The 15,474-nt window shown below is 32.1% G+C and overlaps 2 protein-coding genes and 1 long non-coding RNA gene across 3 annotated transcripts in view; all 3 read right to left on the minus strand.

Annotated features, from left to right (window-relative positions):
- Nucleotides 1-249: 249 nt before the first annotated feature.
- LOC144850894 (uncharacterized) lies at nucleotides 250-1,052 on the minus strand. The gene is made up of 3 exons (XR_013614131.1): nucleotides 863-1,052; nucleotides 542-574; nucleotides 250-404 (listed from the first exon to the last, which is right to left on the minus strand). It is a non-coding gene; the product is annotated as an uncharacterized LOC144850894 (long non-coding RNA).
- A 972-nt stretch (nucleotides 1,053-2,024) lies between these two features.
- The window catches only part of LOC144850273 (uncharacterized), a 29,798-nt gene continuing 16,348 nt past the window's right edge, over nucleotides 2,025-15,474 (minus strand). Inside the window, exons 3-12 of the mRNA XM_078707515.1 lie at nucleotides 8,711-8,830; nucleotides 7,469-7,591; nucleotides 6,752-6,874; nucleotides 6,524-6,649; nucleotides 6,289-6,411; nucleotides 4,995-5,114; nucleotides 4,706-4,822; nucleotides 3,602-3,735; nucleotides 3,403-3,435; nucleotides 2,025-3,161 (exon numbers count right to left, since the gene is read on the minus strand). Of these exons, the coding sequence (XP_078563641.1) occupies nucleotides 3,042-3,161; nucleotides 3,403-3,435; nucleotides 3,602-3,735; nucleotides 4,706-4,822; nucleotides 4,995-5,114; nucleotides 6,289-6,411; nucleotides 6,524-6,649; nucleotides 6,752-6,874; nucleotides 7,469-7,591; nucleotides 8,711-8,830 (1,139 nt within the window). The 3' untranslated portion in view covers nucleotides 2,025-3,041. The remainder of the gene's footprint in view (nucleotides 3,162-3,402; nucleotides 3,436-3,601; nucleotides 3,736-4,705; nucleotides 4,823-4,994; nucleotides 5,115-6,288; nucleotides 6,412-6,523; nucleotides 6,650-6,751; nucleotides 6,875-7,468; nucleotides 7,592-8,710; nucleotides 8,831-15,474) is intronic.
- Nucleotides 12,574-14,725, minus strand: LOC144850467 (uncharacterized). Its single transcript, XM_078707752.1, has 6 exons — nucleotides 14,715-14,725; nucleotides 14,194-14,471; nucleotides 13,595-13,636; nucleotides 13,273-13,424; nucleotides 13,084-13,116; nucleotides 12,574-12,943 (listed from the first exon to the last, which is right to left on the minus strand). The coding sequence occupies exons 1-6, from the start codon at nucleotides 14,723-14,725 to the stop codon at nucleotides 12,872-12,874; spliced, it is 588 nt and encodes a 195-aa protein (XP_078563878.1). The 3' UTR covers nucleotides 12,574-12,871.

Below are 15,474 nucleotides of genomic sequence, written 5' to 3' on the forward strand. Positions count from 1 at the left end.
TATTCTGTTTGGATCAGTTTATGGATATATTACTTGGATTTTAACATGTTGACAAATCTATCGGATTGTCTCTGGATATGCCTGACAGAAAACGTAAGTTTTTGCATCTATTTTTAAAAATAATAAATTAAGAAGAAATACTGAAAAATGTAATACATACACACAAAAAATCAAAACAAATTTAATCAATCGATTTTATTCACATTGCAAAAATATAGATTTGAAAAAATACAGAAAGTAATAGTATGGAGTATTTAGTTTAGTTAACTCATGTAATTGTGATATTCTATTAACTTTGTTCTATTAAACGTGGATATATATTTATTTTTTAACTTGATTGTTGGCTTTCATCTGCAAATCTTGGTACGTATTGTCTATTTCTTCTTGTCCGATATAAGTAATGCCTGTAATAAATATACAACACTGATTTGATTGCAGAAACAATAACATAGTAATGATTATAATCATTCTTGATAGTGACAGTGATGATAAGAATATAAACGGTATTAAGGGTTAAACTATACGATATATATTTTCTTACCCCTGATTCATTTTCGTTTTTCGGTTTAGGTACCTTTAGAAAATCGAAACAAAAAAATCCAATAATAATTTAATGTTAATTCATATCGTGCTGGCAATGATAATGATGTTGTAACGATGATAATGATGATAATGATGTTGTCACGATGAGGAATTAAAACTATTATTAGTTCTTACCACCTGTTTGGTTTTTTTCCGATGTAGGCCATTTTTATACTGTTGTTTAGCTTGTTGCCTTGCTATCCAGTCACTGTTAGAGTTCCGTTTTTTCAGTAATTTGCTTTTCAGTTCATCAAAATTTATATTGTAAAAATGTTCTTACCTGTGATTTTGACTGCCTTATTTTGCTGATAATAAAACCCATAATCAAACATATAATGAATCCAATGAGCACACCAGCAAACGTCATTCCAACAACAAGACCTGTGACTAATCTTCCATTCGGCCAAGTTAAGCCAATCGAAAAAAATACATAAAGTTTCTGAAATTGAAGTTGATAAAATGCACATCAGATTCAATCAAATTTAAAGACTTAACTTTTAAAAGTATGTTCACTAATCTTCCATTCGGCCAAGTTGAGCCAATCGAAAAAAATACAAATCATGATTTATACAGTGCTAACGTTACAATAATAGGTGCCTTCATCTTCCTTTGTAATATCAGATATTATAAGATTATCATTAGACAAACTGTATCGACCATTGTTTGGTTGTAGAAGTCACAAGAACATTTCCTACTGATTGACCACTGTTATCAGTTTTGGACCAAACCAATTGAAGCAATGAATCTCCTGAAACAAGTGTGTATATACACGTCATTATTGAATCTTCGCCAATGTTGAATCCTGCGTCGACTCTACAAGCATTCACTTTCACTGTTTGGAAGAAATGTTAGGATTAATCAGCAAATTAGGAACAGGTAAACACTGCCATTTAATTTGTTTTGACAGACAACTTAGTTGGATTTAGAACTGATTCTCTAAGATCTCTATTGAATAATGAAACCTGTGTTTCAGAAATTTGATTATGTCACGTTAAGAACTATTCATACTTACAGCCGCGAACAATAAGGTTTCCGAACTGTTCCCCAGTTTCGGTATGAGGTGAATCTACAATTCTACATAGATAGTATCCATCATCAGACAATACTGTGTTTGCAATGATGAAAGTAGCTATACCAGATTGAGCAGTTGTTGTGGGTATATCAACTGTATATCTACCATTTTGAGAGACCTGGGTGTTCAGAAGTTGGGTTAATTGATCTCCTTTTGGTGTGCTATTGTACCATTTAACAGCAAGAAGTGTTCTTGAACCAATGAATGTAAAATTACAGGTGATAACAACATTTTCACCTAATTTAACAGTAGCTTCTTGTATACTGACTACAGGTTCAGTTTGACTATTTATAACTGAAATTTAATGAAAACGCAAGATAGACATTACACATTGAGTTATCAAATTAGGCCTTATTTAAAATCTCTTTACAAAAATGATAATAAATATCCTAATGTAATTGAATATACAAGAAATTGTCACATTACACATACATTCATAAACCACACGATATCATTAAAATATTATTTCTACCATGGAGATATAACATTTCTACTTACAGTCACAAAGTTGAACAATCAGTAGAATTATCGCACAGATAGGTCTATACTTTGTCTCCATTACAAATTGTTAAATCTTTAAATAACTGTTCATAAGGTAGTACAAGACAAACTCTGAAACTATTTCACAATTTACTCTAGCTTTATTGTATGCTGAAATGTAGTTTGTTCCTGTTTCAGTGTATTTTGCCCTTTCGACTTATATTGGACAGATATTGTTATTTTTACTTCCCTCGTGCTATATGTACAGTACTCTAACTGATTGAATCAATTAATACACTTTTTTTATTGTTTAATTATTAACAAAAATGCAGTACAATAATTATTCAAAGTGTTTTTAAAAATAATATTATATTCAATAAAGGCTTATATAGAGAAAACAAAATCAAACAATAAACGGACGCAACGTTTATACAAAGCTAAACACCTTAATTAAAATACCAAACAGGCCAATATAATAATAGTATACTAAATATGATTGTCAACATATTGACAGGATTCATATATGACTGTTTAATAGTTTCATTGATAGCCACATTATAATACTGTGCATGCACTGTGTTGATGGTGAAGCCCTAGTGTCATCTATATCGTACATCGACTTTACTTTTTAGAAAATGTATATATTGAGATTGGTATTTTACAACAATAACTAATGTTACATTTTTTTTTAAAATTATAAATTGATATATGTTAATGTTGTATTAATTGCATTGTGTTTACTTAAACGTATCTCTTGTATTATATCAGAAACCGAACAATATCATTATATATACATACACCTGCCTCGAGTGTCCGGTTGGTTTCGGGAAACCCACACAATCTACTTTTGAGTCTATTTGAATATTGAGATAAAATACAAAAACATTTTAAAACTTCCTTCAACAGATTAGGTTTCTGTTTTGTAAATCCGATTCGCATATACAACTGTGTTCTTTCTATCTTGAATCGGTATCTCATCGTAAACATGATTGCTGTCTCGATTTGTTTCACCGATAGAAGCAGGTATCTAAAAAAAAAATCATATAATTTCCTTAGAAATTATATTGGATTAACAAAATGTCAAAAGCTTAAAGATCTTAATTGGTCAAATAAATGTCTGTAAACGCTGGGTTTGTTCCTGTATGGCAATAATGACTTACTGTTTATTTTGGTTGTAATTATGATTTAAAATTATTACTTAAGAAATAGATTGATAGATTTTGAAGATGTTGTTTTTAAAAAGCAATAGTCAAATATAATTTAATTACCACTGTTTGATAGTCATGTACCGGTTCTGTTACCTTAAAAAACATGGAAAAAACAATAAATGTTTACTTTGGAACACCCTTGCGATACTTTATTCAAGATACAACACAGTATTGAGTTTACATCTGATACATTCAAATGCATACATCTCAATACGACCTTGCTATGCCTAATTTATTATTTTTGAAAAATGTATTTTACCTGTAATGGACTTGGCATTATCATTTTTCTGATCAAACAAAATGTTAAAAGTATTAAAATGATGCCAATGACTGTTCCGACAAACACGAATACAATAGCAAGACTCGTTGAGTCATCTGAAGTCGGACCTAAATCTGTGTTTATGTTTAGAAAAAGAATGTTTACATTTATTACGACTCTTACATTGATAATTATTTGCTCGAGTAAATAAACTGAATACAGATTTTAAATTGTTTGTTGTGGAATCAAAATTCAAAGTGAAGATCTGTTTAGATTAAACCATGGAGTTATGATTAAACCTTGATGGGTGTGGTTCTTTATCTTGTTGAAAATGCTACTGGTGGCCCGCTACTTCGACGTTTGCGTGTGTTGGTATAATCGGAAATCCAACCATAAATTACCTGAGCAACATCAATACAATTTTCTACCTAAACTTGTGACTGTACTCTCTAAATCAGCGGTACGAAATGTGGCTTGATTCCCACTACCACGCAAGTAAAGACGTAAGCAGCAATGCAAGCGAATTGACCAATCGAAAGCTAGTCTTATACCATCTTGCTTGTGATTGGTTTGCGTTGCGGCTTAGTCCTTGCGTTGCATCCTGAGCATAGTCAAAATTACATTTTACAAAAGATTATCTTGGTTTGTTTCCTAACAATGTTACGACATGATTTTTTTTAAAATATGAAACAAAATATATAAGACTCATTATGACCTCCGCTCCACCATGTTTGGAGCTGAGCTGTGAAACTAAAAAATAGAGCTTCTAAGTTTCCAGAATGTATACTTTACTTTATTGCCAACAAAAGCAGCATAAATATAAACAATCATGACAAAAGGTGATCAAATTTAGTTAAAATAAACTAATTCTTTTCTTTATTTATTTATTTCCTTTCAATATCGACCAAGAAACTATGAACGATCGCGCAACTGTCTAAATATTTTAACAATTTGAAAATTCAACGCAGAAATTACAACAACAAAAATTTCCACTTACAGTTACCGTTACCGCTCGTCTATGTAAATTGGCCTACAATCTAAACCATTTCATCTTTCACGTATTAAAACAACTGTTTGACAAAAGAAGACAAAGATAAAACTTACAAGTTTCACAAAACGTTCCATTGTAGTAAGTAGGACAGGTGCATGTGTATTCTGTACAGTAATGCTGGTTGCAAGTAGCGCCGTTCTGACAAACGTGTCTGGAACAAGCATTCAATACTAGTATTGGATAGAAAGAAAATATTCAGATTACAGAAAATAGTTCTTTAATAAAAATTAGTATAAAAACATAATTGTCCAGTATGCATAATAAATGTGGCGTCGCAAACGTATAGACGGTAAAATACTATATTTGAACTATGATAAAGACAAGCAAAAAAACACGGGTTACCACTTTTACAGAATGTTCCACTAAAACATGATGAACACGTACACCTGTATGCTGTACAAGAACTAGTCTGGACACAAGCAGCTCCATTCTGACAAACGTTGGCGTCGCAAGCATTTGTCGCTGATAATAATAATTGAAAGTAGGCCTATTCAAGTTATTTAATATACTGCAATGTATTTAATCTGTATTGAATTGTAACTAGATGGTACGCTCGCTTCGCTCGCGTACCATCTAGGTCGTGCCCACAGATGGTTCTCGAATACACAGTAATTTCAGCGTAACAAAACTGGCGATTTCAAATGTACGTACCGCAGGACTATATTAGCACCCTGGGAATTACTTCCGAAGGAGAAACTTATCACAAACTGAGTCAATTTAAAGAAACTCAATTTGTGTTTTGTATGTAACATTACGGTTGAGGGATGAGAAAGCGAAGTACATGTCACGATACACCACTACGACGTTTATATTATTGGTAATTATTAATTAATACAAACGTTGAGAAGGAACTGTCAGTATAAAGTTTATTTGTATATAATAATGTGTTTATATATCTAACAGTAGAGCCTAACCACAATCTCAGTAATAAAGTTTATTTGTATATATTTTTATATTACATCTAACAGTACGAACATTCACAGTAAGAAATGTTCGATTCAAATGAGGACCAAAAATAGTTAATAGGTGTTTACAGTATTGTCGAAGTATTGCAAGTTTATTCTCAAAGGGCCCATATATTTACCTACCGTATGTGTTAAACCAAGGGCTCATAAATTTACCTACTTGTGTTAAACCAAACTCTGGGACGTTCCATTCATCGCAAATCAATACATTTGTATAATCGTATATTAAATCTATCAAAATAGTATTTTTTAAAGAAAATCGGCCTGTCTTCAACATTATGATGCTGTACTCTAGCTGTTCAACCAGTTTCAGCTATTAAAAACAATTATCGTAGGAGGAGATAGGAAAATGCGAAGCCTCCTCGCATTTTTGTGGCGTGTATTTTTCAAGATGGACATCCATTAGACAGTGTATACCACGATCGGAAAACACCCCTATTTGGGGCAAATCGTTGAACCTAAATTCGTTTTAATCGTCAATAACTAATTACCTAACTTAATTTAATTAGTAAACAGGGTTACATCAGGTGGTTAAAATCAGTACCGAAAGTACGAACCAACTTTATATACCATCGAGTAAAAATTCTAGAAGTATGGCGCGATTTACCGAATTTTGCCCTTACGTAAATGTATATATAGAATAAAGAGAAGCAGACAAACACATAGCTTACCAATTTCACAGAATTTTCCTGTAAAACATGATGGACAGGTACAAGTGTATGCTGTACAAGAACCAGTTTCCAGGACACAGACAGCTCCATTCTGACAAAGGTTGTTGAAGCAAGCATTCATCCCTGAATAAACAAATGTATTCGAGTTACAAAAATATTTGATACTGTGAAATACATGATTGAATTTGTATTTGAACTGTGATAAAGGCAAGCAGACAAATAATATAGAAATTACCAATTTCACAGAACGATCCCGTAAAACATGATGAACAGGTACATGTGTATGCTGTACAGGAACCAGCAACAGTGTTACACGTTCCTCCATTCTGACAAAAAAAGTTGGCGGAGCAACCATGTAACGCTGATAATAATAATAAATGAATTTAATTTATACTGTAAAACACAAGAATTTAATTTTGTATTTGAACTGTAATAAAGAGAAGCAGACAAACACATAGCTTACCAATTTCACAGAATTGTCCAGTAAAACAGGATGGACAGGTACATGTGTATGCTGTACAAGAACCAGAATCCAGGACACAGACAGTTCCATTCTGACAAAGGTTGTTGAAGCAAGCATTCATCCCTGATAACAATAAACAAATGTATTCGAGTTACAAAAATAATATTTGATACTGTGAAATACATGATTGAATTTTTGTATTTGAACTGTGATAAAGGCAAGCAGACAAATAATATAGAAATTACAAATTTCACAGAACGATCCAGTAAAACATGGTGGACAGGTACATGTGTATGTTTTACAGGAGGAAACATCAACAGTGTTACACGTTCCTCCATTCTGACAAAAGTTGGCGGAGCAACCATTTAGCGCTGATAATAATAAAAGAATTTAATTTATACGGTAAAAAATAAGAATTTAATTTTGTATTTGAACTGTGAAAAAAACAAGCAAACAAACACAGATTACCACTTTCACAGAAAGTTCCACTAAAACATGGTGGACAGGTACATGTGTATGTTGCTTTACAAGAACCAGAAACCCGAACACAAGTAGCTCCATTCTGACAAAGGTTTATGTAGCAAGCATCATTTGACGCTGATAATAATAAATGAATGTATTGGAGTTACAATGATTTTAATATACTGTAAAATATATGAACTTTTTTAAAATTTGAACTGTAAAAAAGAAAAACAAGCAGATACACATGGAACTTACTACTTTCACAGAATATTCCAGTATAACATGATGAACAGACACATGCATATTCTGTACAAGAACCAGAAACCGGGACACAGGCAGCTTGATTCTGACATAGGTTGTTGGAGCAAGCATTTGAGGCTGATATAACAAAATGAATGTATTTGAGCTACAAAATATATTTTTATACTGTAAAATTACATTTGTGTTTTTAACTCTGATAAACACAAGCATAACATAATTAATATAGAACTTACCAATTTCACAGAATTGTCCAGTGAAGCATGATGGACAGGTACAGCCATATACTGTACAGGAACTAGCAGTGACACAAGCGCCTCCATTCTGACAACCGTTGTTGGAGCAAGCATTTGACGCTCATAATAATAATGATTGCATTCAAGTTGCAACAATGATTTTATATTGTAAAGTATATGAATTAAATTTGTATTTGAACTGCGAAAAAGCAAGCAGACAAAATACCCCATTGGTGATGGTGATGATGATAATGATGGTGGTGGGCGTGGTGATGATGGTGGTGGGGGTGGTGATGATGGTGGTGATGATGAGAATGATGATGATGGTGATGATGGTGATGGTTATAATGATGATGGTGGTGGAATGATGATAATGCTAATGAAGATGATGATGATGGTGATGATTGATGATGGTGGTGGTGGTGATGATGGTGATGGTGATGATGATGATGGTGGTGGTGATGATGATGATGGTGGTGGTGATGATGGTGATGATGATGATGATGATGATAGTGGGGTGGTGATAACGTTGATGATGATGATGGCGGTGGTGGTGATGATGATGATGATGATGGTGATGATGATGGGTATGATGATGATGGTGGTGGTGGTGATGGTGATGATGTTGGAGCAAGCATTTGCTCCAACATCTATCATTTATTACTGATAAATGATGATGATGAAGATGGTGATGGTGGTGATAAATGATGATGATTGTGATGATGATGATGGTTGTGATGATGGTGATGATGATGGTTGTGATGATGATGATGATGACGGTGATGATGGGGATGATGATGGTGGTGGTGGTGATGATGGTGGTGGTGATGGTGATGATGGGTGATGATGTTGCTTATGATGGTGGTAATGATGGCGATGATGATGGTGATGGTGTTGTTTTATTTGTTGTTCAATTTGTTTTATATACTTTCTTAATTATTTAATTAAAAAGGCTATAATTTTGTCTTTTTGTCTACAGTACTTTCCATTATTGAAAACTTACGAGTTTCACAGAATTGTCCAAAGAAACATGATGCACAAGAACACGTGTATCCCATAGAACTAGAAGACGGGGTACAAATACCTCCATTAGAACAAGCGTGATTGATACAGTCATTCTGCACTGAAATCAAACAAGAGATAAGGTACATGTTTAAACAATATGCAACAATATGTTTCCACTCCAAAAATAGATACAGCACTATGAAACTGAAATATTTAAAAACTTTATTGTAATAAATTGAAAACTGAAATGTGAAAAATAAAATATCAACAAGTAATAACAAGAGAAGAACCAAGTTGTATACCGTCTGTATGTATACAAATATTTAAATTAAACAATTACTGTACGTACAAATTACATTTAATGTCACAGTATCATTATCACCAGGTGGGTCATCAAATATAACAATTTCACATTGATATGTGCCGCTGTCAATTCGCAAAGTGTTAGTAATCACAAGAATTCTATCATCATCTCTATCAACGCCAAATCTATCTTGGTATGAAGATTCTATGATTGTGGATCCACTCTGAGTTGCTGATATTTTATCTGCTACCCCGTCTATGATTTTATTCCATGTCACAATAGGGTCACTTGAACTAGTACTACTATCTCTTGTATATGTACATGTCATTCTTGTGTCAGAGCCTTCATGTACATCATCTAAGTTGTTGATATTTACAGACACTCCATAACAAATGCAGAATAAAACTAAATTAAAATATATATATATATAATTCAAAAATGTCCTCTATACAAAACCGTTCATCTCCCACAAATTTGTCAAATATGCAGGAAACTAAGGAGAGCAAAAAATTAAAAAGAATATATTTTATAGAAACAAAATTCAAAAATTATTGCAGACAACACGTCGTGGAATATACTCAGGCAGCTATTTGAGGATTCTGATAGAAATCTGGAAGTGCTGTCACAACATTTTACGAAAAAATAGTGAACATTACGTGAAAGATGTAACCCTATATAGGTTATGTGTAATCAGTAATCGTAGTGTCATACCAAATCCTGCGCCATTATTTATTTAGCAATGAATAGTGGTCATAACTAACCAAGAGTATATATGTAAATTGACGTAGATAACACATTTGGTCACACTTTACCTACCTTTTAGGAGGATGATAACCAAAAAGATATCTTTTTTTTCTGGAAACATTTCGTTTGTCACTATTTGTTTGTCACTAATAGTTGTCACTATTTTGTAAACATATCCCTTTCAATATTAACTATTTAGGCTTATTATTGTTAAAGTAAATCCATCAGTAATTTAGTTGTTCATTTGTTAGAACGCACTCACCTGTAGACAAGTCACAAGTTCATTCCTGATATGATTTGTAAGACAAAATACATCCACTGTACACATCGATTATAATGAACCAAGCTACACCTTTATTTTTGATTTTGTTTCTTTCTTGCCTGTTGTAGTTGTTGTTGTTTTTTGACTAGGCTAGGAGACACCGGATCCCTGAAAAGATCAATACTTAACTGATGCTAACCGGGGTACTTACACACTGATCCCCAGTTAGCGGTGTGGGTGCTTGCTTGGTGATTTTGTTCTCTTCCTTTTGTTTTCCACTCTTTCTCTTTATTGTCGAGCGCATAGATACATCGTTTATTTGCGCTATATAAATCTATCTATTAATATTATTATTATTACAATGCTCAAGGCAATCTAACAGCTTAGATTGCCTTGCTATCATCTCTGTTTTGGTTGCCTCTTGAAAGACGTTTTTGGGACTCCATTTAGTCTTTACAACGAAATAGTATAAGGAAGTAATATTGAATACTCACCACTAAACCCTGTACACACACATGTACAAAGGAGTTGTAATTGTGAAAAGGCATTTCTAATTTTTTTTTAAATCTATCTTTCTTGTATATTTAAAGACAAGGCAAGATTATGCTCTCAAAGTATGGTAGCTTTGACGCTTTCTATAATATCCATGAATTATTAAATTTGTATAATAAAAATTAAAAGAATAAACACCAACTGTACTGTTATATTTTAAGTTGGTCCCCTAATACCACTTTTTGGTAAAATCACTGATATGTAAAAATAACCGTTTTTGTTGTTGTTTTCACAGTATATCATGCGGATCGTTTTCTTTGACACATTTACAAAGGACACTTTATATCAACCAAACGAAACCAAAACGTTATATAACAAATAAAATAGTTCTTATTAGGTTTATTTATAAATGTACCTAGTCGGAACAATCCCTGACTTGTATCAATGTAAGAACACTCAGGAGCTGTATAGTGCCACCATTCAAGGGCATAGAACCCCTCTTTTGGCAGACCATTATAAAAATGTTTTTAATTCCACAAAATAAATTGATAACCAAAATTGTGTAGTTATGTTTACTGTACAAAATATGTATCTCTAATTGTGTATTCTATTAAAATTGGTCAATCCATTCACAAAACACATATACAATAGGCCTACGTTGCTATACAATGTCTTTTCCATTATCCAGTATTGAGTTGACATAGGTTTATCATCGACATTATAAAGACCGTCATCTTCAATACGTTCACATTGACGTCACTTTTCTAACTTTATTAATGTAGTGCTGTTTTTTTATAAAGTAAATCAACAATACATTTTGTTGAAACGCGCTCACATCTTCTCAAGTTACATTTATCAGGTTACCGTAACAATACTTCTTTTAACGCAACATAAAGTCAATGCTCGAATACGTTATAACTAATTCCAAATAGGCCTATCGAATTTCTATAATACTGTATTAGGACCTTATACAAACTTCTGAAATTTTTTTTTAAGTGTAGGCCTAGATTTATCTATTGTAGATACGTTAATTTTGTGAAACGAGGCGCCGTCCGACATACTACCTAGTCATATGGGTTGTAAAAGTAAAACAATATGAAATCATATATTACTGTATGTAAAAATACAAAGTTTATCGCATGGATTGTTTTCCTTGACAAAAATATTCCTTCAAGAAAATCATAACGAAATTACATCCATATATGCGTTATCCGTCCAAACGAAATTACAAGAAAATATGAGAGATAAGTAAATTAATATAGCTCAGTATCAGTGGATTAGATTTAGATTTTGTGATAATTTTATGTTATCAGTATCTATCTTTATTTATCTCCAATGGAGCAATAAACAAAAGAAGGAGATGGATTACATCATCTTAACAATAAAAAGTAAAAAAAAAAATGTACTACAGTACTGTTTGGTAATAGTTGGATTTAGTTTAAGTGTACTGTCACCTAAAACGAATGCTCACGTGTGCAATCATACCACTAACTTAATTAAATAGGCCTACATATATACTAACCCTTATAATTTCAATCTTAAACCTTTTGAGAACCATATTTATAAAAAAAAACACCAACATATAAATAACCTTGTGCAAAATATATTATTTATTAAAACATTTTAGTGTAAGAGTGTAATCAATCATATTGAGAAAATATCTACAGAACACGCCACATACTTCATAGAATTCTAACTACGCTAATTTGCATAAGCAGGTGTCCACCACAGGAGCTTGGTTTACTTTGTTCTTATTATTAGTAAAAAAGACCATTACGGTAGTTTGTTTCGTCTTGTTCAGTTTTAAGTCTTGTACTATGTGAATTAACACACCAAAGATCAAGATTCTATAGGTCTACGATTTTCTTGGATTTATTAAACAGTTTATAGATTTGGGTTTATCGACAATGATGAGTTTTGTTGTTGGATTGAGGCGTGTTGTACAAGATTGTCCATTGATGTATTGTTTGGATCAGTTTATGGATATATTATTTGGATTTCAACCTGTTGACAAATCTATCGGATTGACTTATTAGTTTCAAGTATCTGGATATATTTCCTGACAGAAAACGTAAGTTTTTGCTTCTTTTTTAAAAAATAATAGATTAAAGAAAAAAGAATTACTAGTAAATGTAAACATTAAAAAAATATATCCCGTTAAAAATCAATCGATTTTATTCACATGCAAAATATAGATTTGAAATTATTCCTATTACATTAAGAAATACGGAAAGCAATAACATGAAGCCCATGCTAAATATTAAAACACTGAGTGTGAAAGATAAAGAAATTATAAAAGAAGAGAAAATAGTTTATTTTGTTATTATTAAACGTGAATATATATTTATTTTTTAACTTCATTGTTGGCTTTCATCTGCAAATCTTGGTACGTATGGTCTATTTCGTCTTGTCCGATATGTCATATACGACTGCATGATGAATATACAAAAGTTATTTAATTGCAGAAACAATAGGATAGTAATGATTATAATAATTCTTAAAGACGAAGATGATGTTAAGAATACTAAACGATATTAATGGTGAAACTATATGATATATATTTTCTTACCCCTGATTTGTTTTCGTTTTTTGGTTTAGGTACCTGTAGAAAATCGGAAAAAAGTCCAATAATAATTTAATGTCAATTCATATCGTGCTGGCAATGATAATGATGTTGTCACGCTATCCAGTCATATCCAGTGTTTTTTCAATAATTTGCTTTTCAGTTGATTAAATTTATTTGTGAAACTTTGTTTACCTGTGCATTTGACTTCCTTATTTTGCTGATAATAAAACCCATAAGCAAACCAACAATGAATCCAATGAGCACACCAACAAACGTCATTCCAACAACAAGACCTGTTGAATTACAAACGCCCTCAAGCTTTGGAACTTCTGTAGAACTTAAAACTGAACAATAATTGTTCTTGTTTAGTATCAGTGTTGTCATGGCGATTTATCATTTGAGCCCCAAACTTAATATTAATTTAAACGTTTTCACCTATAATTATCATTCTAATATTTTTGCATACGAACAATGAAATAATATAATGAACAATGACTAGGTTGGCAAAACGTACCTTTAGTTGACTTGCTGGATATAGAAGTTGTCGTCGTCAAAGCTAAATAAGTAGAAAATAAACAAGCATTAGTCCTATAATTGTATTTAACTACTGTGGGTAGCTTTGCGTCAGCAATGTTTGCTCTACGTAATATTGTACTTTATATAAGTACATTGAGAACATTTGCGAGAATTACTTTGCCTAATTGTCAAAAGGCAAGAAATAATTTTTTCCATTTTAGTGTGTGTCCCGAATTTATTCTTTCTTCATTTATAATTATATACATTTTACAAACTCAACATTTTCATTTATAGGTTTATGTATGGTACTGTACGTGATAATACACTTTTTACATAATTCATTCCTCTTTTAGGTGTCCCGTGTTTTACAGTAGCTTGATAAGATGTTGTATTTGGCATAGTATCAAAAATGATTAAATCATTATGATATTTTATAAATGAATTGTCATCAAGTTTCTGAAATTGAAGTAAAATAAAATGCACATCAGATTCAATCAATTTTAAAGACTTAACTTTTAAATGTATGTTCACTAATCTTTCATTCGGTCAAGTTGAGCCAATCGATAAAATACAAATCGTGATTTATACAGTACTTACAATCAACAGTGAGTGTGGCTGTATCACTAAGTTTTCCGTTTGTTCCGCTGTAAAAAAGCGTTTCTGCTCTACACTGATAAACTCCCTCATCGGTGTCATCGACATTAGCAATGGTTAATGTTCCATTAGAAGTGGGATACTTTACTGTATCAGAAACATAAAGTATGACGTCATCTTTATACCACGTGACGTTAATTGGTGTCGGCCTACCATTAAGTGAAGAGCAGGTAAACACTGCTGTATCGTTTATCTTGGTATACAGCTTATTTTTTGCATAACTTTAGACAAATTAAAAAAATAAAACTATTGGTTGGCAAAGTTGTATTTTACCGTCTATTTATGCATTAATGCTTGTCAGGCAGCTAGGGTTTTTAGTTTTTTACAGAGATATTCCTGCTACAGTATTAACACATTTTATAACACATTTTCCATCATACAGTCTTCATACATTTCTTGCCTAAGATAACCATTGATTGATGAATAAACGAATACCAATTTAAAAGTTGAAATTTACTACTTACTTAAAATGCATATTTATTTATTGTTGTGTCCAAATTACGATCTGTGTAAACTGATAAAATAGGTAGGCCTACAATAATAAACATTTAATCATATCTTCTTACATAAATTAACTCATCTGATGTACTTACAACCCACTGTGAGTGTAGCAGTATTACTAAGTCTTCCGTTTGTTCCACTGTAAGCAGCATTCTCTGCTCTACACTGATAAACTCCCTCATCATCTTCATCAATGTCATTAATATTTAACGTTGTATCAGAAGACGGATACTTTTGTGTATCAGACACATCAAGTGTGACGTCATCTTTGATCCATGTGTTGGTAATCGGTGTTGGCCTACCATTAAGTGAAGAACAAGTAAAGATTGCTGTATCGTTTATCTTGGTATACAATTCTGTTGGATTTATAACTGGTTTCTCGAGATCTGTAACGCCACAATGAAAAGTATTGGACTGTATTTCTTTTAATTAACTGACAAATCATTTTGTGTTTATACAGTATGGTGATGGTATGCCTACATTATTATTTTTCACTTACAACGATTGTCCCCACATTGCGTATATCCGATACTTGTACCTAGAAAGGAGAAGTATGTTATGTAATATTCAGTAAATACACAATTTGTCCTAATAATTGTAGTTCTATTATAATATTTGTATTTATAATATCGGTATAACGGATCAATTAACGACAGGACAAACTTCTAATAAAATGATTCTAGGCTGAATAGAGCAGTATCATTAACATTTCTGAACTGTAGA

The sequence above is a fragment of the Antedon bifida genome, chromosome 8 (genome assembly GCF_963402885.1).
Source record: "Antedon bifida chromosome 8, ecAntBifi1.1, whole genome shotgun sequence".
NCBI lineage: Eukaryota > Metazoa > Echinodermata > Crinoidea > Comatulida > Antedonidae > Antedon > Antedon bifida.